Genomic DNA, 25,789 nt, shown 5'->3' with positions numbered 1-25,789 from the left:
GCTCTGGCCGGTCTGCTTTTTCCCGTTATGTTAATTAATCATATGTCGAATTAGCATGTGCAATGCACTCTCATGAACTCACACACAGTCAGACGGCAAGAATGACTACATCAGTTGAGTGATGTATTTTTCCATGATGTATTTGGAGACATGTCAGTGTTCATTAAAATATAAGATATAACTATGACCAAGAAAAGAGAACTAAAGTCAAATTTAAAAGAAATTTATTAAGTAGCCTTTCAGATGTACAAATGACAGGAGAGAAATAAAAGCACAAAAAAACAGATCTAGAATTTGCATTAAAGCGGTGTATTCTTAAAGGGATACTCCATCCAAAAATAAAAATTCTTAGATGTATATGACTAACTTTCTTCTGTGGAACACAAACAGAGATTTAAATGCAAGCCTCAAAGTTGATGGCTCAAAAACCATGCAAAACCAACACAAAGGTAATCCATACAATGGCAGAGGATGGATCGATGTCTTCTGAAGCAAAACGATAAATGTGTGCAAAACAAAACAAACGATAAACAATCATTTCAGAAGATATTGATTTATCCACTGGGGTCGTATGGATTACAGTCGTGTTTGTTTTGTGTAGGTTTTGAAGCGTCAACTTAAAGGGATACATTCACTTGCATTATATGGCCTCAGAGAGATTGATTATTTTTCTAAAAATCTCCACATTTGGTCCACAGAAGAAAGTCATTTACATCTGGGAAGGCATGAGGGTACGTCAACTGTGAGAGAATTAAAATTTTTAGGTGGAGTATCCCTCTAACAGTGTTTTAAAGAGGATTAGCCCTCATATGTTTCTTGGTTAGACAGGACTTTGGGTAGTCGGCCCACTAGCCTACTCTCCAGTGACTCAAACACGGTGTGTGGGTCCTGGTCAGCATTGATATACACTGCCTGTGGGTAAAAGGCCTGCAGGTCCACTGCATGGCTCCTGTAATCCTTAAGCCTTTTTAGCAGCCGTGCCTCTGAATTCCTCGGGTCAAACCGAAGCCGGGCCTGCACTTCTGGACCAGGGGCGGGTTTATTCACGGTGTGATACCTGCAGAGTTCAAACGCAACATTCAGAACGCATTTATGTTTTTAGTTGAACCTGAAGGAATGGTTTCTTTGCATACAAATTTACAATTTGCTAAGCAGAAGGTCCTTCTCACCATTCTCCAGTCACAGGATCCACACTCCTAAGTGTTACCCTCTCGATAGCAATGTCATCAGTCATCTCCAGGAAGAAGACCCTAGAGGGGACAGAGGCAGAGATCATGTGGAAGTCTGTCATGATATCTGTTATTCTCTCAAATTGCTTGAGTAAAGATATTGCTTGGTAAAAATATTATATACCACACACACAAAAGTCACCATGGTCTAATAAAGACTGATACAATTTCATTCAAATATAATGAAAGACAAAACCCCACAAATAAGCTTGGGAACTGGATCCATTAAAGAGAGAGAGAGAGAAAGAGAGAGAGAAAGAGAAAGAGAAAGAGAAAGAGGGGGGGTGCGATCAGTGTAGTCCAATAATAGAACAATGATGTTTAATGAATCAAAAAATAATTTAATCAGTATAATCTGACTTTTTGTTTTTAGAAAATCAACCAATCTTAGCTTAACTAACCGTGAGACCAGTCATATAGGTAAAGATAAGCATTATGCATTTTGTCAGTGGTATTTTATAAAATAAATGAATGCAATATTCTACAAAAACAGCCAAAAGAGTGGTAATTTAAAGTCTGTGTAAACATACACTATTTTTCAAAGGACTGGCATTATTAAGACGTATTTCTTTGTGAGAAATTAATACATCTATTTAGAATTAAATTGATCAAAAGTGCCAGTAAAGACTTTTATAATGTTACAAAAGATTTTTGTTTCAAATAAATTCAGTTCCTTTAAACATTCTATTCATGAAAGAATCCGGAAAAAGCGAACCACGATTTCCACAAAATAATAAGCAGCACTACTGCTTTAATAATAATAATAAGAAAAGTTTCTTAAGTAGCAAATCAGCATATTAGAATGATTTCTGACAATTTTAAATTGTAATATTTCACAATATATTTTAATCACATAAATGCAGCCTTGTTGAGCTTAGGAGACTTCAAAAACATGAAAAAAACTTTCAAACCCCAAACTTTTGAACAGCAGCGTACCTTTAGCAGAACCAGAATTGTCAAACTCATTACGATTCTCAAAATGTCTTCAGAAATCATAACATGTCATGCGAAAACCATATCAATCCATTATTCTATTACATACAGACTCCATCTAGCATTCAAAGAGAAATCATCATAATGTGCTAGTATTAGAGCTAAATAAATGATGAAGAAAATAATGGAAAACCGGGATACTCTCCTGGGTCATGAGAGGACTTCAACAGAGGAATGTTAGGGTTTCTACCCAGGGGTCATTGTGTTTTGACATTGTCCAGACACAAAGTGGGCCTAATGGTGTGGTCAGGTGGGGAGGTTTACATGCCAGTCTTATCCCAAATTATTTAATCCAAGCCTCCAGAGGACAGGAGCCTCACAGCCTCAACCACATTATTTAATCTTTAGCCACCTAAGCATTTTACACAGACTGAGATTGTGGTGAGATGCGATTTTGGACCAATTCAAGCTATAGATAAAGACAAATAGGAATTGTACATCATAAGGCCTCCTTTTCAACCAAAAGGGGTTGAGAAACTAAGGAAAAAGGGAGAAAGAGATCTAAGTTGGTGCTTTTGATAAAATATTTAAATGTCTTTGTGATCCTGGCTCTCAGTACCACTGTGAACCATGGGGCCATCTGAAATGGACAAAGGAGACATGGTGCTTTAACTGACTATTAGTCTGGACTGAAAATGCTAGATACTTGAAGTGTTTAAGAGCCATAATAATGTGTGCGTGTGTGTGTGTGTAGGTTTAATCATTTCAGAAAAAGGTTTCTCTCAATTTTTAATGAATATTTGTCTTAAAAAAGAAATAATAACTACTCTGCAAAGCTATTAGAATTAATATTTATGCTTCCTCATGAAATATTTATAAATCTGGAGGAGCAAAAGGATGGTGCGTTGTGTCTGGGGCTGGAGGATGGGAGGGTGGGGGCTTGTGTTCGTCTTTCTTCTCATTCCCCCCACTTTTTATGTGGGGGGAGCTGTACAAGATGAATTGATTTACATTAGATGTTTCTTAGATGACAGCTTGAGATCCTCTAACAAATGACTGACTAAAACAAGGCAGATAACAAGAGCCTGACAGTCCTCAGCTGCTACAAATGATCCTGAATCTAGTCTTAGCATATCCTACCGTCAGTACGTGTGTGTGCGCGAATGCGGTTTCTATTCTTCCACTGGTATACGGTATACATTAAGTAGATGGTGGTAACCTTTGACCCTTTTGTTCTTCAGTTTACTCGCTGAGCTGAAGTGATCCAAGAAGGTCTCTGTCTATCCGATCTCTCGGAGCGCTGCCGCTCCCGTCGGCCCCTCTGCCTGCCTTTCTATCTCTCCAAATTAAGAAATTAATGAGGGAAAGATTCTTTACAGGTGGCCACGGCAATGTTTACCACTGATTAAATTGTAATGCTGCCCCTGCTGTATAATTGATAAGCCAATCAGAGGAAGTGTTGCTTGATTTGATGGGGAGCGGACACATGAAATACGTTTTACTAATAGAGAGCTAGAGCTCGGTGCAAGTGGAAAGAGAGAGAACGAGAGAGAGAACGAGAGAGAGAACGAGAGAGAGAGAGAGAGAGAGAGAGAGAGAGAGAGAGAGAGAGAGAGAGAGAGAGAGAGAGAGAGAGAGAGAGAGAGAGAGAGAGAGAGAGAGAGAACGAGAGAGAGAGAGAGAGAGAGAGAGAGAGAGAGGGAGGGAGAGAGAGGGAGAGAGAGGGTAGGGCAGGGCAAGGCAAGGCAAGGACGGGACTAGAGCAGGTAAATGGGCCAGACTCTTAGATTACATGGCTAATTGCTCTTCTTTATCTACCTGTCACAGGTAGCCATGCATATTTCAGAGCTTCCAAAGACTCTGATTGTTTGCAAGTGTGTCAAGGCTGTAAGAGGCTGATGACTAGCCAAACTGGAGAGTAGTTAAAGACTGGTAGGAGGGGTGGGAGTGAGACCAGCGAAACAAACGAAGTAAAAATGACCTGCTGTACAGTCTGAGAATGATCATGTATGAGGGGTTTGGACATGGGTCCAAAGAGAAGCTCAGGTATTATGCTACCTTTCCTTGAAAGTGAAAATGAATAAGGGCGGTCAAACTTTATGACAAAATAAGGCCCATAAAATTGATCCATATGGCCTGTGTTCTATATTTCAGGTCTTTTGAAGTCAAACAATAATTTTGTGAAACAGACCAAAGAGTTGAATTCAAGAACTGGATCAGTTTGATTCATGAATGAATCATTGAGACATGTTCATTGAACTGGATCAAATGATTCACTGAAAGGATCCGAATTAAAAGAATAATAAATCAGACATTCCTATTCACTCATGACTAGGGCAGATGTCATGATTTGCAAAGGATAAAATTTTTTTTGTTCCTCACGGAAATCTACTGCGCAGCTTCAGAAGTTTTGAAATATAGCTGTAAAGACCTATTTATAATACTTTTATGGTACTTTTTGTCATTTCAATTTCATTATATGAAAAAAGTGGCCAAGATATTTACCTAAAAAGTCATATAAGTTTGGAATGATGACATAATTTTAATCTTTTGAAATTAATCTGTATCCAGTGAACCAGTGGTTCTCAACCAGGCCTCAGCAAACTTCCAAGGGGGCCTCAAGAATTAAATGAATTATAATTATTTTAAATAAGAGAAAACAAGCATTAAAATATGCTAATTTTAAATAGCTTAATTACTGTAATTAGCCTAATTTCAAAATTGTAATTTCTAGACCCGGAAATGAACAAAATCTTATAACTCCATGGGCATTTTTAATGATGAATATACATTTGTATAGTTATTTTCAAGATCTAAAATATTTTATCGTTAAAAATTGGGAGTAAAATTAAATCCCACAAATCTTCAGGAAAAATCTTCAAAAAAGGCCTTAAAATATTGTCAAAAGGTTGAATACCACTGCCTCAAACTTTGCTGTACGTAACAATAGATACTTATTTTAGATTTCCTTCTTAACAAAGTGTCATACATCCATGGCTAACTGTGACTGATCAGCTTTTGAAAGAGGATCGGATGATTGCGGCATGAGAAACCAGAGGCAAAGGCATCTTCATTTATCTGATGAGGTAACTTCATTAGCGAGCGTCCTTTTTCCTTTTCTTCCTCTTTCGTCTTTCATGGATCAAGTAACTTCCTTTACATGACAAAAGACTATGCCACTAACTGGAACAGACAGCCACTACACTGGATCGCCTGCAACTATAACTTCAGCAAGGCAAACAGGTCATTACTGTATGTATATTTAAACAAGACACAGCAAAATACAATAAAACCAGAGCAGGTTTTATTCTGGGTTAGAGGTCGCAAACCAAAACTGGACCAGTCAGTTGTGAGCAAAGTGATACATGTCTGATGCAATAAAGCCACTACCCCTGTATCTCTTGCTTCAAATTATAGCAGTATATAGTGACAAAATTACCTATCTTTTGCTGCTAATTATTTATATACATATATTTACAGTGAGGAAAATAAGTATTTGAACACCCTGCTATTTTGCAAGTTCTCCCACTTAGAAATCATGGAGGGGTCTGAAATTGCCATCGTAGGTGCATGTCCACTGTGAGAGACATAATCTAAATAAAAAAAATCCAGAAATCACAATGTATGATTTTTTTTAACTATTTATTTGTATGATACAGCTGCAAATAAGTATTTTGAACACCTGTCTATCAGCTAGAATTCTGACCCTCAAAGACCTGTTAGTCTGCACCTACGATGACAATTTCAGACCCCTCCATGATTTCCAAGTGGGAGAACTTGCAAAATAGCAGGGTGTTCAAATACTTATTTTCCTCACTGTATATGAACTGACAAATGATATTGAACTTTGCATTTAAATACATATAATTACAAGCTTCAAAACTGTGCATATAAAGCTTTTAAACTGATTAAGCTTACGTGTTTCCTTTTTAGCTCTTTTTGAGCCTATATATATTCGTATTATTTAAAGGGGGGGTGAAATGCTATTTCATGCATACTGAGTTTTTTGCACTGTTAAAGAGTTGGATTCCCATGCTAAACATGGACAAAGTTTCAAAAATTAAGTTGTACGTTTGATTGAGTATTTCTGTGCCAAAAATACTCCTTCCGGTTTGTCACAAGTTTCGGAAAGTTTTTTTCGAGTATAGAGCTGGTAAGTCCCGCCCCTTCCGCTAACCCCACTGGACCTCTAGGTTGAAAAATCGTCAATGCAAGTGAATGGGAGAAAATCATTATTTTCTGGTCCCGTTTGAATTGTGCCATGAATGTGAACATATGTTGTCTGTGAATTTTTTATAGAACTTTTCGTGTAAAGAATGCTACAATTTAGCGGGTAGAAGTTTGATACGGTTAGACTTTGTGTGAGAGCACTTTGTGGACTACAACTCTTCGCTGCTTTCGACGCGTTTGAAACGTCACCACCACTAGCACACGGACACTAGCTCACGGATCCCGCTAAACATGGCTGTGTCTTTGGTGCACTTCACCGCCTTATTTCAGGGAGAGGACAAAATCGTTGAGGTTGGCGAAAACCACAGGTAAGTCAACTTTATGGGGTGACGTCACATAGGCGACATGTAGTCTTTCTCGTTATGTCTTTTCCACAACTGCTAGCCGAAAAAATCATACCATATACTGTCAAACTCGTAACATGAAAAATTATATAAAAAATTCACAGAACTATGAAATAAACTACTAAAATTATGTCCTCAAACGCTCGTTTTTTGGGGTCGACAGCTTATGAAAACTTATTTCTGGGTTTCTTAGCTTGTTTGCTGTACACCTTGTCACATAGCAGCTTTTAGGCATTATTCTGTCTTTTGTTAGAAGCAAGAAATGACAAGGAGGCAGCCTCTCGCAATGCAAAGTCAATGGAGACCGCTGGACTGTTTCCCCTCCCCCCCCGGTGGGCGTGGTCTTCAGATTATAACGCGTTGCGCTCTGTCTCTATGGGCATGTGTGACGTCAGATGGGGCGGAATTTCCTTATATGGGTCCTAAGGGCACTTCTTCCGTAAGGGCGTGCGCGCACCCGTAGACCAGAGCGAGAGAGCGAAAGCAGTATGCCCATCAAAGCGCTGTGCTCGGCTTTTGGGAAGTATTTGCCGGATTTGCAGATCTAATGCTTAACAGTTGTTTTCTCTAGCAATGCTTTAAAACGTTGGTCAAATTAAGTGATAATTATTTCAATTGTATTGATGTATACAAGCTACTTAGTTTGTGCAATTTGTAGTCTTGATAGAAGTTTATTGTTTGCCTTTCCTGTTGTAGTAATATTTCCCTTTTCTGACCTCAGTAGTCACAGCCAAGTTTGGTGACAAAATGGTTACTATTTTACATAATGGGTTAGGATTTGCTCCATGAATGTAGATCTAAATTCAAACTGAGCTGTACGTATTTTCCCATAGGCTATATAGGACGTTGTGGTTGAAAATGAAAATTAGAGATGTTCCTTGAAGGCATGCTCTGTGCACTGAACAGCAATCAAACAAGGAAGAGCCCACTTTTATGTTTTAGGCCATAAGGCACCCAGGGCAAATAAAAACCTCACTGTATAATATAGTATACCTCATCTAAAAGTAGTATGTTTTGAAGATACTATCAGAGAAATCACTTAGTGTTACTTAACTCACCTTTGATTGTGAAGTTCTGTGCCCTTCTTAAGAAGGACATTTTTTTAAATATTTTTTAAATATTAACTATATAGGCCTATTCACAGCCAAAATGACAAATTCAATAAGTATGGGTATATGTTTTTTTCAAAATGAATTGTGGTTGAGACTCGTTATTCTTTTAAAACATCACCATAGCCAATTGAATGTTGAATGTTCCACAAACTGTAATGAACCAATTATTTATTGGCCAGAGCTGTGTACACTAGTTAATTGCAGGTCAGAAAAGAAGTTTCTAAGGTGTGGTGGGTCATGGACATATAATTAAAAAATATTATAATTTAAAGAAGAGCATAGAAACCATGTTTATAATATATTATACATAAAATTATCTACCTATCCTAAATACTATCAATACTGTTTAAATTTGAAAAACAAAAACATCTGCCTCAACATATTTCTGTGTAAAATTTATAGAGTTTTTTTTTAAAGCATTCATTCATTAACTCAAAATTACTTTTATAGTAAGATAAAGTGTCTTAAAATTAAATATTGTATTCATATTCATCTGTAAAAAAAGATGTTAGACAATAGAAAAACATGGGATCAAGGACAAAATTACTACAGCAAGACTAATAAAATATTTACTATAATATTATTTTTCAAATATAAATTTATAACCTTTCCATTTACACATTTCCTTCATTTTTAGTAGACCCATACTACACCAGTGTGTTTTTGTGTTTATTTGTTTACAAAAAAATTACATAAGAATGATAACATTAATAAACTGATAAGATGTAGGCCTAATTTTTATGATTAATGGTTATTTTCACTTAATTTGACCAACGTTCTAAAGCATTGCTAGAAAAAAACAACAACTGTTAATGCATCTGAAGCTTAACATTTATGATAACCTTTGATAATGTATGACGTTTGTGATATAAAAAAAATGATAAAGAATGATGGTATCAAAAAGATTTCCAGTTGAGTGTAAAGCAACATTCAAAGCATGCAACATGCAACTCCATGTTCGTATGTTGTCTTGAGCTATCAGCCTATAATTTAAATTCTATTTTAAAAATATGCAGACAACTTTGGGAGACAGAATAAAAACACAATAATATAATTGTAAATATTTATTTAAACATGCAAAATTAAAAAGCTTAATCTCAGTCATTCATGAGAAATGAACAGTTCTATAGCATAGAATGTCAACAACAACTAATCTGGGAGAAATTTGGAGAAATATGCCTTTATTGTAGGTCTTCCAACGCTTCCTACAGGATCAGGTCTGTAGCTACTAGTTCAGCTAAACACAGTACTGAGAAACACATGCTACATAAATGATGAATTACTTATAAAATATCTAGTTTACGCTTAACTTCGTTCAACTTTATTACCTTTTTGAAAAATAATCCATAAAACAAAACACGATCTGAGGCACTAACGCTAATAATTTCTGTTCCACTCGCCTGTTGGTCGCCCCGCCCACGATACTGTATCGTGAATATTCATGGTAGCTCCACCCATTAGAACCAAATATTTCAGGAACCGAATATTTTGTACCACCAGAAAGACTCGGTACAGCCTATCTTTCTTTTATAAGTATAATAAAACTAAAGACTTTTTGGAGATAAGAAGGATGCAATACTACTCTATAGGTACTCAAGATCAACATGAGATTCACTGATACTGAGTGATTGCCTTGTAAATGCATTTAAAATTCATAATATATTTCATAACGATCTCTTAATCTTTCTCAGAGAAGTGAATTGCACCGGCTCTCTCTTGAGAAGTCAATCAAACTGATGCTCTCCATGTTCCGTGTGATTGGCTGTTCGCTGCACGTCACATTTTCAGGTGCTCGCGCTCCACAATTAATCACAAACTCTGGATCAAACCCTGAGTTGACAGAGAATGTTTATATCGAGTGTTTATATCGACCCACTGATCTAAACCAGGTTGGATTTGAATGGTATTGTCAACTCTAAACCTACTCTGAAACTGCTACTTCATGCAACAGGCCTCTGGAGTCACACAAACAACATTGTCTTGGCACTTATCGCAGGCAGCGACTCTCTGTTAATGGAGCCCTTTCAGGAAATGGGTAAAGGGATCCACTCTGTCCCCTCTCTCTTCTGCCAGTGACACCTATTAAATGCCCATGCCCTGGCACTGCTCCAGGAGGAGCTGACTTATTCATCCTCACTAAAGCCTGGTAACCAGAGAGCTGTTAATTAATAAAGCTGTCAGGTACAGCGCCGCCATCGGGCCATCATTGGCCCATCTGAAACATTATCTCCCCATTGTTTCAGGGCCAGGCTAACCGCGGCCCTTCGAATCAATTACGCTAATGCTATGTAAATGAGGTCTCCTGCCATTAGCCCAAACAACAGGGTCTGTTAATGGAGGAAATAAGGCCTTGCTATGCTGAAGCGGCAAGGGAAGTGGACACCATGTCTGCTTGCTGATATCTGGGATCAAATCTTTTTAGCAGAGAGCTTATAAAAACTTAGTAAATATGGTGAGAAATCATGATTAGAAACAGCAGGACATGAGAACAGGCTGAAAAGGGGGCCCTGCAGTGAACTCGTTACTTATGTAATCAGATTACTTTTTTTCAAGTAACTGGTAAAATAACGGATTACTTTTAAAGTCCCCCTGTGGTGAAAATCAAGCTTTTAATGTTGTTAATACGTATGTCTATATGGTGTTTTTAATGTGCTTTAAGACAAACCATGTGCAAATTTAAAAGTCAACACCATTGCTGACTATTTTCTCCTTAAAACTGCAGTGATCTAAAGACCCTCTCAAAAAACACAGTTTGAAATCGCTGGTGTTTCTGACGTCACAAACTACCTTGTAACCAATCACGTCAACGTGTGATCGTCAACGAGTGGATCTTTGAGCTGGTTTGAGTGAGTGGAGGCTGGGCTAATTTGCATATTCATAGAACCGCGTATACAAACGAGGCAAGGGTGAAGAGTTACATTCAAGCTATTTTAAGGCATGACTTTTTTTAAGGAAAAAACTTTTAAATATGGTGATCAAAGATAGTTTTAAGTGATACAATTATTGACTATAGGGGGATTTAAATTTACAACAAAATATCTTTTTACTTTTTCAAATAAGTAAGTTACTTTGTTTTCCCATTTATTGACGGACAACCCTTCTGTCCTCAAGTTGAGAGAAATCATGAGTAAATTGATGGTTATTGTAGTTCTAGACTAAATGTCAGTATTTACTCATCTCACTGGCAAAAATAATAATAAAAACGATTCAGAAATCCTCAAAATGAATACAATCACTGAAATGCTAAATCAGACCTCCAATAATTAAATGTTAAATAAAACAAATATTTTATGCATTTAATCTCACTTTATTGACCAATGTACTTGCTGCTGACCTTCGATGATTCAGTTAAACAGAAAGGATTATTTGAGCTGCGCCCTCTACTGTACACACGTGAATTTGCATTTCCTTCAGCATTATTATTTACATTTTGACCAAAATATAGAACTTAAAATAAAGAACATTTGCCCAATAATATAACTTTTTTGTTATAAAAAAAAAAAAACAAGCCTATCCCAGGTGATAAAAAGTAACGCAAAAGTAATGTAACGCATTACTTTTCTTTAAAAGAAAGCAATTTTCTAAGTAAAGCAATTAGTTACTTTTTAAGGGAGTAACGCAATATTGTAATGCATTACTTTTCAAAGTAACTTTCCCCAACACTGGTTACTGCACAGATTTGTGCTCCTGCTCTTGTTTCTGTGTCAAAGGAGACAGAATTGGGACACGTTATTTTCACTGATGACCTAACCCTCAAAGTGAGCTCTCTAATGAGGGGACACACACAGAGGACAGGTTGTATAATCTAAGTGCCATCAGATCCTCCAGGGCAGTTGAGTTAAGGGTAATCTGAGAGGGCAATCTGAGCCCTGCAGTTACACTCACTATTTAGGATAGCTGAGGAGATGCAAATCACAAATAATAACCAGAAAATTCACAGTGCAGTTTCTAAAATTCTCTAGTGTTTTGTTTTCATTAGCTAAACGCCAATGTTTCCATCTATGTCTGTCACTGGTCTAAAGTGTTTGACAGGTCAATGAATGGGAATACAGCGGATAGATGATGCGGAGGTTGAAATCGATACAGGAATGGAAAGATGAATTGAATGTAAAAAAGTGGTTCTCAAAGTATGGCACACCCCCTTGCTCTCAAATATAGTGCTTTCCTTAATTTCAAATATGCCATGCATGCCCATTGTGATATATACTACCATTAAAAAGTTGGTAAGATTAAAAAAAAAAAAAAAAAAGTAAGAAATTAAAACTTTTATTCAGCAAGGACTGATCAAATAAATGCTGTTCTTTTGACCGTTCTATTTCAAAAGATATTCATTGAAGGATACACAAGAAAAAAAAAAAAGAGAACCACTGGAACAAATCATTGTAATAATAGTTCAGATCCCTGTGCAGTCATATGCCTTTTATGGCATGGCAGTTAAAATGCTGAGTTTCAATATTTATAGACATTTAAATCAGTTTATAGTGACTGATATACCTGTTTGGTAGGAAATTAGAATCTTGGAGTTTTTCTGCCTGCTCCACATCTTGAGGAAATCCATGGAGCACCCAGCCTCGTGTGGTACAGTCCATCCTGCTCAGTCTCTCTTTAAGGATCTGCAGGACTATACTGGATGGCACTGTATGGATTAAACATAAATACAGCGATGTTACAATACAGTTATCATCTATTTATACATTTGTTGTGTTTTTTCCTAATTACATGACAGAAATACAACAATGCAAACAGTAGAAGAGAAATCTCATTAAGGCAAACTTCGAGAATGAGGTTCAGACTCCTGAAAATCAACTTGCTATGTCCTTTGAATGACACTCGTCCTATATACTGTAAACACGGTGTTCAGATGGGGTTACCCCACGAGACACGCACACAAACACACCTGCTTAGCATTTTGTTTGAAATACTGCATACGTTTCTCCCTGTAGGATGTGAGATCACAGTCTTATAGATCTAACGGACGTGAGAAAGGCCTTTCATTTGTTTACTTTTTTCTAGGTACTATGAAGAAGACTTTACAGAAAAAAAAAAAAACAGTACGAGAACTTTTTGAAATATTAAAGTTGATGATATAGGATGCCGTTTTAAGGGTTTAAAACCCCAAATAAACAGTAAAGTTGATCTGATTCGAAAACATGGGCAGAGGCGGACAGAAAAGGAAATGAATATTTCACTTAAACTGTGTAGAGGCCATCTAGAGCGCTGGAGCGCCCCATTAAGAGGATTAAATTAAAGGAGATGGTCTGAGCAGAACTGAAACAACATCATCTCCATACAAAGCATCAGTGATCTCATCATCAAGCGGTATTGTCAAGGACGTGCCTTTTGTTTGCATCTGTATCAAATCAAGGAGGTTTATTCAGATGTGAGGTGATAAATAATTAGCAGACACGGTGTCATTTAAATTCATGTATGTACATTTTGTCTTTTGAAGATATTTCACGGGTCCCTCTCAGAGTACAAAAGCAGTCAACTGCTAGCTGACAGGCAACACGAGCGAATTGTTTAAGGGGATGATGGCACCTCTTAAAACTGATGGACAGTGCGGTAGAGAAGGGTAGCGTTTGTAATGCAGCGGGAAAACTAATGAGAGTGGCGGAGGACAAACAAATAATGAGGGTAAAGAGAAAATAGAACAGCATTCTTTAAGGAACGCAAGCTGGCACCCAGGGGGGTCCCTGCAGCTGGTGAAAAATTAAAGTCGACGGTTTCAAACTGTCCAATTTCCACATCAAACACGCACAGCCTCTTGCCTATCTCTGCAGCCCTGCTTCAAACATCAGGCAGCCTGGAGAGGCTTCCTCTTCTTTCTTTCTTTCTTTCTTTCCTCTTCTTCACTTCTGCTAAGACTTTTTTTTTTTTTTTTTGGTTTGCTTAATAATCTGGCTTCTCAAATCCCAGAAGCACTGAACTGGTTACACTAGCCACCATCTCTCCATCACCTAATTATACCCCTGTGAGGCCATTAATCAACTTGTAAATTATTTAGGCAAGCTCTCTGCCTCAAATACTCAGTCGCAGGAAAAGGGGGGAGAAAAGCAAAGGGAAGGCACAAAAATCCCCCTTCTCCCAGGATACCGGAGCCCTGTTCAACAAGGCAATGAAATACGAGCTAACAAAACATTTACATAGCATTTCTTATGCACACATTGCTACTTCAACAAACACGCAACATGAATTTACAAACACAAGTTGCACGTGACACATACTGCTAGAGCTGAAAAGATACTTAACATGCTCTGACAGATATGACAATCACATTGGGTGTGCATGTGTACTTATCGGAGGTGACGGATCATAAAAAATAAAAAAAAAACTGTTTAAGTTGAGTCAACTCTCAAGACTTCAGCATGAGCCATTATAGGTTTTATTTACACAGAATTCCATATGATGAAGTATGAATTGGTGGCACTTTATAATAACTTTCATTAATAAATCACAAAAATGTATCACGCTTAACAGAGAATTCATGTACAAATATTTGCTCTACTATGAATGTTAAAAAAATATGTTTCAAAGTTTTAATGTAATGTTGAAATGTGTTTCAATATACATGAACTAAGGATCTGTTTTAATAATGTTAGTTACGGTTATCCATATATTATAATATGATATAATTATAATTATACATTGCAGCTGTTTTCTTCCTGTTTATAATAAATCTGCTTTGAAACAATGTTTTCTATAATGCGCAATATAAATATACTTTTATATTATATTATTACATCACATTGATAATGAAAGGTTTCCCAGAGTGTTATGCAAGCTTTTAATTCATGTCAAGATTGTTTTTGTAAGTGTGACGCAATTGGTAAAACAACATCTGGCTGAATCCAGATTAAAAAATCAGGTTTGGACCACCATGAGCTTATGGCAGATGATGACAGAAAGTTAATTTTTGGGTGAACTACTGATTTAAGGTTAAGGATGTGAAATAAAGACATGACATGGTGCTTATCTAGGCGATACAAGTTTGAATCGGGCTTGCGTCATTCCCAGTCCCAATCTCCATCTTCTCCCCATTTTTTAATGTCTTCTCTGTACTATCCCTATCAATGAAAAGGCTAAGGATTTATAATTTTTTTTTAAATAAAACACACACACACACACACACACACACACACACACACAAATGCACGCTTACATTCTGTGCTTTGCATCCCTTGAGAATCTTTATTAAATTAATGAAAACTTGCTCAAGGCGAGTAACTTGGGCCAGAGCGGTGATAAAGGCAGTGATTGGCAGTCCCAATGGCTGAATGCATTCTCTGAGGGGTGGGACTATATATCTATATATATACTTATGGTCTCTGAGAGATTTAGAAAAGAAAGGTGTTGGGCAGACACAGAGCGTGTGAGATGAGAAGGGAATAACAATGATGAGGATGAATGAAAGGTCACAGAAAGTCAAGACAACTAGAGCATTATGGTGTATAACTATATAAAAAATGGTTGTCTTACAGTAGATGCAAAACCTATAGGGTAAGAAGCCAGCAAGTACTGTGATTTTGTTTAGACATCCGGAAAGTAACCAAACATTTATATGATAATCATTTGCACTACAATTATCATAAACCAATATCATATATGTGAAAATATCACAACATGTTCACTGAGCGGACTATTCTGAATATGAGGTGTGTGTGTGGGGGGGGGTCCAATTATCTGGTCAAAAGCAGGAAACAGAACTCTGCATCTTACAGACTGGGGTTTGACTTGTTCTGTGTGATTGACCCATTTGGCAGTAGGTATATAGGAGGTAAGGAGACATACCTTGCTGTTCTGACTCCAGGTAGGGTTTAATGAGCTCCCCCATATAGTTCTCATCAGCTGACACAGCCTTCAGAAACTCACCACAACAAACTACAGCAACAGAGATATGGGAAAGAACAGAAGAAAGTAAACAATAATAATACTACTTTTAAATGAACAACACACTACTATGACAATGGTTCACTCAACAATTATATAAAAAATGATTTACTCTCAAGTTGTTCTAAATTTTTTTAAAAATGGTGCATTATTTTAGGTGGTTTTGTGTCCTTTTTGGAGCTTGATCACTATAAACTTTCAATGTATGGAAAGAGCTGCGTAATGATTCTTTAAAAATGTCTACTTTTGTGTTCTACAGAAAAAAAATAAAGAGCATAGAGGTTTGAATCATCAAGAGGGTGACTTTTACATAATAGGATAATACATTTTACATTTCGGCTAAACTACCATTTTTAACTATGTTGAACCTTGCAGATGAGAAAGAGTACAGGTGAAAAGTGACAGATTTTAATACGAATTAACAGAAGATGTAGAGTTGAGGAGGAGCTTACTGTTGACAATTCCGTATTTCTGAGCAATTTTTTTTGCCTGAAGACTCTTTCCTGAACCTGGGGGTCCAAACAGTAGGATTCTGGGAGTGTAGGGTGAGGCAGAGTGACGTGGAGTACGGACATAGTTCAGCACTGCAGTGTAAATACAAAATAACCATATAGGAATGAATGAGAAATTTGATGTGATATGTAACAAAGTGCAGCAATGCTTAGATAAATACATTTTCAGTGAATAAATGAAACCTATTAAAATCTATTGTTCAAGCTGAAATTTAAATGTAGCTATCAGTGCCACAACAAATGCATTAAAGATGCACTATCGTTAAAAATGTGAGTCAGTAAGTTTTTTTTAAATGTTTTTGTTTTTAATGATAAGCCTCTCAGCAAGGCTGCATTTATTTAGCCAAAATACAGCAAAAAATGATTAAATTACATTTTTCAATTTGAACATAATAAAAAAATGTGATTTTTTTCCTGTGATGGCATTATGGCAATTCTGAATTTTCATCAGCCAATACTCCAGTCTTCAGTGTCACATGATCCTTCAATAATTATTATAATATGCTGATTTGGTGCTCAAAAAACATTTATTAATACTACTATTATTATTATTAATATTATCATCAATATTGGACTCAGTTGTGCTGCTTAATATTATGGAAATCTTTTTCAGGATTCTTTGAAGAATAGAAACTTTTTGTAGCATATGCATTACAAAACATTTTTGTTTGTGCAATCAAACAACACAGATTAAATGTAATTTTCTTCAACCCTACGTTCACACCGCACCATGCTTTAATACAAAACAACACAATGCAGGCACCGGTAGACTATATTGAATGTTTAATGGAGTAAGATAATAGAGCACATTTGTGAGGCTGGTGACAGCCTATTCGCTCAGATCATAAACAGAGATTGCCACTAAACTGAATATAAAGCCACTTGATTAATTAATCATCAGAGGCTTCCTTTCATGTCCACGGGGGCATTTGCTTGTAGTGTGACATCCACATCGAAGCCATCTGTTTGCAGTTGGGTTTCACTCACAACAATGCTGTTTGTCTGGAACCTGCGCTGAGCCGCCATTCTAATGTGCAATGATTAACAACAGCCTAATCATAACTAATGAGTTCCTCTCATCAAGCCCTTTATGCTGCTAATTGTTATACAACAACATGATAAATGCTTAATATGCGAAACATGTTAATGCGCTAAAAGGCTAAGTCAGGGGGAAACTAGCAACGTTGCAATCAAACCGCATGCTGAATTAGCACTAAACAGATTTAAGATGACAGCCTTATTGCTGTTTGCTCCTCAGTATGGGTTTATGAATGTTTTATGGCAGAGTTTATCTCAAATATTTATTTAATGTCCTCCATTTAGGCAAATCAAGAAAATCAGGTGCAGTTAAGTTATTAGACATAATGGCACACTGTCCTGCGGTGTACAATTTACAAATCAAGCTCACAGCGCAGAACCATTAGGCTGGAGGATCGCTTCCTTGATAGGTAATTCAACAGAGCATTTAGGCTTTAATACTAATGTGCCATGAGACTAAATGAGCCTTTATTTCTCCCCAGATAAGCCCAATTTCTATAAGAAGTCGAGAAATGGAAAGAAACCAGTCCAAAATTGGATCTGAATTTCTCCCAGCTCATGTTTATGTAGCTTGAGCTGGCAAAATATTGTAAAAGTGATAGACAGAGGTCAGTTTATAACATCTCTAAAAATGCTGCCCATAATACACAATGACTGGCAATCAGTTCCATGTATACTCATTCCTATGATAAATATGCATCTTTATAATAAAAAACTGTGGTATGAATTTCACAAAATGCTGCAAACCTGCCTAATGCTACAGTCAAAGTGATGTATGCAAAGAGCGGTTTAAATATTCACTGCCTAGCTCTACCTCACGACTAAAGGAAGGGAAGTGACAAAATTATTTTGTCAAGTTGAGCGATATAATATTTAGACAGGTTGGATTCAGATGGTTTTAATGTAATTGGCGAGGACCGCGCATCCCTGCCCAGGTTCTCATGGGATAGTCTGTGCCTGCAGAGCTGCCCGAGGCAACCTCCTCAACTGGAAGAGTGCCTGACAAGCAGGTCAATCACAGCCTCTGAATGCAGCCGCTTCACTACTGACCTCCGACCAATAGGGGCGGTAGATGTCTGTTCATCGCAGTAGGAGAAATTAGTAGAAATGTTTGAAAAGCTCGAAATGTAACTCAGTGACCTACCTAAGTCTAGCCTGCACACATTTTTAGAAATGCAGCCTATGTTTTGAATTCAAATGGCTTGATTAAATGAGCACCCAATGGAAAATACCAGCTAAGATCAGGTTTATACCTCATACAAAGTCAGTAGCTTGACAAGAAGATTTGTAAACACTAATTTAAAGTGATAGTTCAGCCAAAAATGACAATGCTGTCATCATTTATTCACTTATATGTCGTTCCAAACCTGTAGGCCTTTTTTAGAACATAAAATAAGATTTGAGAAAAATCTAAATTTTTTATTTGTTTTGTCCATACAATGGCAGTCAATAGTCACTAAGACAGTTTGGCTAACAAAATACAAAATTCTTCAAAATATCTTCTTTTGTGTTCCGTAAAAGAAAAACATGCAGTTTTGGAACAACATGAGGGGTGAGTAAATGACAGAATTTATCCCTTTAATGCAGATGGAAGGCACTGGTACGAGAGCGGGTGAAGATGGTGAAGATGGTGAAGTTTACCTTGAGAGTAAACGTCTACATGGGGCTGGTCAGCATTGATGGTCTTCAGGCAGCTGTGGTAGGTGCGCCTCAGAGCATGAGCTTCTGTGTGGTATTTCTGCAGCTTTTTGGCTATAAGATCAGCTGGCATCAGTGTCATGGGTGTTTCTAAACGCTGTGCAACCTCTTCACTTTCAGGCCACATGAAGGTGACGTGATATACATCTAAGACATGGAAAGAAAGCATGTGGGAACGGTCATCAGATATGATTTATACTCCAGGATATATGTGCTGAGGTAAAAGTATTGAGGGTAAAATATATATTTTTTAAAACGTTTTCCAAAGCATTTATTTTGACAGCGAATGTCCTGAAAAACATTCATAAATATGGATCATAAATAAACAAAAGGGAAAATGGCAATTATGTGGAAATGGTGCATCCGCACCATCATAAATCTGCAGGGAGCTCTGGCTTTTGTTCATTACAGCTGGGCTTTCTGAAACCCTGAGGACACGCGGGCCCGATTTGGATTCGGCAAACAAGCGGAGCGCTGTCAAGGTCCACAGATATGCATTCTAACAATTGTGCATGTTAGCTGCCTGTCTCGCAGTCCCACTCTCTGAACTAAGAAATGTGTAATGATCATACAGACATTACCTCCTGAGACAGGGTCTATCCTCTTGCCCGAGCTCCTTTCAATCAGAACGACATCAGGAGCTTCCAGCATCACTGCGAGAAAAGAGTTAAAAGAAAGCACTAGAGCTTGACACATTCTCTGGGGAGTGATAGTGAGTCCCAGAGAGATATTTGGTCGGTCTCATTATCGAGTCCTGATTCAAATCTCTTGTTTTTTCAGTTGGTAACAACAAAGTGTTTGGACAACATGCCACTAACCAACATGATCTGGGGTGATGCCTGCTTCTTGTAGACATAGTGCCTCTTCTTGCGTCTTGGGAATGGCTTCCAAAACCCAGCCCTGGAAATACAATGCATGTTATGCACACTTGAAAAGGTACAAACAATTTGCTTTAAACAATAATAAAACTCTCTGATGACACATTAGTTAACTTTGCTAGTGATAGACAATGCCATTAACACAGCTGAAACCTTGCATTTTGTCTCAAATAAACACACACACAATTCTCCTGTTTACATTTCTATAAATGCACTTGCTTTTCCCCATGGTCAGCTACAGTGCTTAAATTGTTGTTTAAAATAGTTTTCATATAAACAAAACAATATCCTGCCTGGAAAAATACTTTAAAAAACAGTAATAGGCTTTGAATGAATAATTTTATATGCATAATTCATTTAAATTGCTGCCCTGTACCAGTGTAAATAATGAATGTATAAATTGTTGTATGAATAAGGAGTAAAACTGGCCCATATGGGGTCTCATGCAGGGAGGCAAATGGAGGGTTAAATCCATAAAAACCTTGAAAATGTGCCTAATTCTCCAGCTCCTCTCCACACTTCTCACTTAGCAATAAAAATAACATAAGAAGAAAGGAAACGCATGCATATCATTCATTAGCTACAAATCCATAAAAAAAAATTCCTCCTCTCTAATAGTCTCCTAAATCCCAAGGCTTGCTGTGCAATGGTGCGGTAAAATAAAGAACAGTCAAAGAAACCATCTCCCAAAAGTGCTTGTTAGGGGCCAACTTATTACTGCAGTGAATAATCTTAAAATAAATAAATATATGCAACAAACATTTATAGATCTAAGTATTATCAGAGGAGCTGTGGGTTTTTGCTGCTCAGTTTCGAGTGTCTGTTTGATATCAGCCTTTGTTTTTTCAGGCTTTGATCTTTAACGGCAAACCTATCCTTTGCTTCACCTGAACTCAGCGCGCAAGTTTCCTCCCACTTACTTTCCCATTAAGCATTTGATTGCCTCTGTGGCTGGGAAGCCCATGAGCAGGGCCTGACGCACAGAATGCATGAAAGGCCTACACAATCTAACTGCCGTGAATATAGGGAAAATACAGGGTGGATGTTGAGCAAACTCAAATGTCAGTGGTGATGTGCAGCATTTCTAGAAGAGCATGATGAAATAATAGTTATTACAGAAATCAGCTGAAGAGCAGATTATATACCAATATGCATCTGTATGTTCAGAGGCTTGACAAGGAAACCTAGGTAGAGTCCAAACTTGCTTGGGTCAAACTACAGTACACACATACGCTCTATGCGCACATTAACTCCCACACATACATCTGAACACAGCCCCACTGCGACTTGCTCCATTCCGTTTCATCCCCACATCAAAAGGGGCCGTGGTGCAGTAGCAGAGGGCTCAGACAGAGACCCCAGGACTGGAACATCTGCAGTGAGGCCAGCTATCACAGGAGCGACATGCGTGGAGCAGATGTCACCAGCCAGCCCAACAGCAGGCAAGGCAGGGGAGCAGAAGCAGCGCCCCGACATGTCACTCACAGACCCCAACACACAACAGACAGACAATATGGCAGCAGTGGCGGCTGCAAAACACTCCACTTGACTTTAACAATCAGATCTCAATTAGCTGTCCACTTATAACCACTGATTCGCTTTAATGTAGTTTTAAAATAAAATAAAATGAACAAATAATAAATGGAGCTGAACCCTATGATATCTTTAACACAGCACTCATAATGCAAAACACTGAAGAAACAGTTAGACATGTCACAACAGTCAAAGCGACAAAATCGAGTGTGTGTCTATATGGAAAAGCAATTAAAAAACTAGTACAATTAATGTGCACATACATATAATATAGCCTACGCTACAGTTTAAGTTTAGGGTCAGGAAGGGTGCAATAAACTGATCAAAAGCGACAGTAAAGCTATGTTACAAATGATTTCTATTGCAAACAAATGCTGTTCAACTTTTATTAAATTACATTTTAAAATATATTAAAATAGAAAACAGTTATTTTAAATTGTAATAGGATTTTTGCTGATACTTCTTTCCAAATACCGACCCCAAACTTTTGAATCATAGTGTACCTTAATTGCCTTAAATCTTTTATTGCTGTTCAATTGAACCATATGATTATAAAACAACTCCGTAAAGCATTTTTTTTTTTTTTTGCATTGTGTGCTCTCAAAAAGTTATGAATATTTAATTTCCAAACTTTCCTTTAGATTCCTCCTTTCTCCCTCAAAATAGAATTACAGACACTATGCAAATTCAAACAGCATAACTTTATTTGGAAGCCTCATTAGGGATCCGGATGACTGTGACATGCACCCCATGATCTTTCTTTCTTTCCTTCCTTCTTTTTTTCTCATTTACTTTAGGGTCCATCTTCTTCTTTTTTCCAGGACTGAAAGGCACTCATTAAATTGACATTTTACTATAAATCGCTATTCATTACCTATGCTCCCTCTCCTGATTTTCCACAAGAGTACAAGTCTAAAGTTTTACAAACAGCAGCCTCATGAGAGAACGAGAGAGAAAGAATTAAGACAGCTTGAGAAGCAGTGACAGGCGGAGATGAACTAGATGACCTAGATTAGGCATGATTAACATTCATTGTTGCTTAATTTGGAAAAACAGGTAGACAAGCACACACACACAGACACACACACGCAGGCATCAGTGGCAGAGCAATTAAGCTTAGCTGTCTAGGCTCCAGTGGTTATGTGACATGTCAATCATTCCATTCTTTGGCCCATTTAAGTGTGTGCGAAGCAAAAGACCATGAGATGAAGGCTCCACATGGTGAGCCAGAGATGCTTTGTCAGGTGTCTAAATCTACAGAGGAAAAACTCTACCTCAATCCTCTGCTCATATGCAGATCAGTCAGGATGGAAAATAATTAAATAACCTGATAAATACTATCAGACAGTTTGCCTGAAGGGATAAACATCCATTACTAGATTCAAAGGAGTTGCTAATCACAAACTACTGAGATTAAAAGGTGAAAGTTAAAGGATGCCAAACGGAAAAAGTTTCGCGATGGGATTCTTGGCTGAGCAAAGCCATTTGCGGAGTTTAGCGAGGCATAAAAGGAGATGCTTTTTTGGAGTCGGGTGATTTACATATTCCTCCGTGCGGCTGCACAGAAGAAACTGACACTTCAGAAAAACACACGATCAGGGAGTCCGTGATTGATTGTGTGATTTGACTGAAAGATGAAAGGAGGAATCAAAAGGTGTGAGATCTGAGAGTAAACGTGAACGGACACCTCAGCGGTGAGGTTCTTAAGTGGCATTAGTGCTGAGATCACATGTAACTGGCAGCCGGTGAGGGGCCTGCTGGTGATGAAAGGTTTTCTCCGAGAACTCTCACCAGCAGTCTTGCATTCACCGAGACCCATCCCAGCAGTCCTCAAGGGAGGCGGAGAAACACGCGTCTAATTGTTTATCGTAGAAGGTTGAGTGTGGATAAAGAAAAAAATATGACAAATTATTTGGGCATCGCGCTTGCAAACATTACACGCAGTTCAAAAAGTGGAGGTTACGTGCAAGTTCAGGATGAAAATATGTTTCTCCCACTGGCTTGTTTCATTTTTCACGTTTTAGACAGGTTGAGTAAAACACGCAGTGTTCATTTTTCGAAATTAATTACAAAAGAAATAAAAGTAAAGAAAAAGAAAAAGAAAAAGCAAGTCCTTACCCGTCGAACACAGTCGGGTTTTGAAAGGCGTTGCTGAATCAACTGGCTCCAGACGTCTTTGGGGATCTTCTATCAGACCAACATTACCGACAATAAATCCCAGTGAGTGAATGATTTAATCCAATTCAATTATTAAACAAAACAAATATATACATATATACTGTATATATAATATAATAATAATAATAATAAAGATTTGAAATTAAAACAGTTCTGTACTGATGGCTGTCCAGTCAGATCATCAAATGATAATAAACAACTGACTTCCGTCATTTTTTATTTTGATCAGACCAGCATTAACAATAAATCACAGAGGATAAATGTTTAAATCAAATTTAATCGTTTAAAAAGAGATTTAAATAAATAGAATAGAATAGAAATTTAGAACAACTGACTGTCATTTGTGTCTCTACCATTATCTTCTAAACCTACCTGAGACTTACTGTATCTGTTCTCTACTAAATGACTGTCCACCAAAACAATCCAATTATTATTAAACAAACACATTCAAATATGCTGTTGAATCTCTAATTATTTATGACATCCTCTGCTGCTTTCATCTCACTCTCCTTTGTGAATTTTGTGAAAATGATAATAATTGGAATCTTTTGGATCGTTCTATTTTAAACTCAAGGCCACGGCGAGTTTAAGTGAGAGGATAATTAGAATAATTAAACCATTGGGAGGCACTTTTCCTAAGCACATCTCTCTCTCTTTTCTTTTAATTCTATTCAACTCCTGATTTATCGACTAACTAGCCTGCATTGCATTTGCATGATCAGACTTCAGACAAAATCAGTTCTATGTCTTTACAATACCACAGAGACCGCAATTACCGGCATCCAGAGAGTGTAGCTAATGCTGACAACATTACCTTTCCTACTTCCTACATCTAAAATGAATATAATGATCAAGGCATTCCAGACTACTTTTCCTTAAATATGCTTTGCAATTAAGTAGTAATACACACAAATACATGCAGACTTCCGTGTTCTAGGCCTGCTAAAAAGGCTAATTTAGTCATAAAACCTAATAGAAGTAGGCTATGTGTGTTTTCAAGAGAAGGGACTGAGAAAGAGAGACCCCACCTGTTTTTTGTCTTGATACTGTGCAGTTCTGGTCACGTCACTGTCATCCTTTAAGATATCACTAAAAGTTAAGTGAATGGCCTGTGTGTGCTCACACAACTTTTTAGCCTGCGGCAAGACAAAAGAGGACAATCTGTAGCAGGATATAAAATGTAGAAACACTGACAAAAATGAAAATATTCGGAAGTGCATGATGTGCTCCAGAACAGGTAACTCTGTAAAGATGAGTGAAGCCGTATTGGAATCTCTGAGGCCTGACGGTGTAACTATGATGAATATCTTATTTCATTTAACTCTGATGAAACTCTGACATGACAGGCCTATTGATAAATTAACTTCAAGACTGAAGAAAGCACAAGCACAAAATTACAGACAAAAAACAAATAGGCCTATATGCTGAGCTATTTACAGTGAGCACTTACTGTATATCACCTTAAGATATAAACAAGAAAAATATAGGCTACACTTGAATTGTTTAATTGTAACTTAAAACAAAGTTCAATTAATTTAGCTACTCAATCATTTTGTACTTAAAATGACTTACTATGGTTCTTTTCCCGGACGCAGGAGGACCCAATAATATGATTCTTGGCACTGAAACAAGTTTATTTGTTAAAATCAATAACCTGTCCTCAATACATTATTGATGCATCATGGCATTGATAATTAGCTAAGTCTAATAATGTATTTCTATGTGTTTAAAAACGCCGGCAGTCATTCTATAATTATGATAACAGCCTTTTTATCTAAACAATATTAACAAGTTGGATATCCGCTGCTCCTTCAACTTCTTGTAAAATATGATATTATATATGACTGCGCCATCTTGTGGTATGAAATATATTTTTGTAAAAATGAATTGCTTTTAGAAGATAATTAAAACAATAAATACAATTTTTTTTAAGGATTTATCACACGTATAATTACAAAAATCTTACCATCAACACTGTCCCTTTTCAGCAAGTTAATCAGGTATTGAATGGGGTCCTCTGGCTTGTCCACCATCAAATTTCTCAGTAGTGTCTGCAAATGAGTCATTTATTTGAGTGAAATTGAATTTAATAATCATAAACTTGTTAAAAATTGTCTAGTAAAATGTCTATACCTGGACCAGATGAAATATGTCATGTTTCTCTGCATAAATGGCCATCTCAGGAGGGATTCTGAGGGGTCTTACAGTTGCATCCAT

At 37.2% G+C, this 25,789-nt stretch overlaps 1 protein-coding gene across 1 annotated transcript; it reads right to left on the bottom strand.

Annotated features, from left to right (window-relative positions):
• Positions 1-208: 208 nt before the first annotated feature.
• Positions 209-25,789, bottom strand: ak8 (adenylate kinase 8; the record flags this gene model as incomplete). The annotated part of the gene is made up of 13 exons (XM_081366231.1): positions 209-1,057; positions 1,170-1,250; positions 12,343-12,484; positions 15,637-15,726; positions 16,188-16,319; positions 18,927-19,130; positions 19,565-19,636; positions 19,802-19,883; positions 23,513-23,581; positions 24,601-24,708; positions 25,145-25,194; positions 25,539-25,623; positions 25,706-25,789. 13 exons carry the CDS (start codon positions 25,787-25,789, stop codon positions 799-801), a joined length of 1,458 nt encoding a protein of 485 aa, XP_081222357.1. The 3' UTR covers positions 209-798.

Source organism: Scardinius erythrophthalmus (assembly GCF_964197995.2).
Source record: "Scardinius erythrophthalmus genome assembly, chromosome: 5".
NCBI classification, from domain to species: Eukaryota; Metazoa; Chordata; class Actinopteri; order Cypriniformes; family Leuciscidae; genus Scardinius; species Scardinius erythrophthalmus.
Note: the sequence above shows the minus strand (reverse complement) of the source record. Positions and strands in the feature narration are given on the sequence as shown.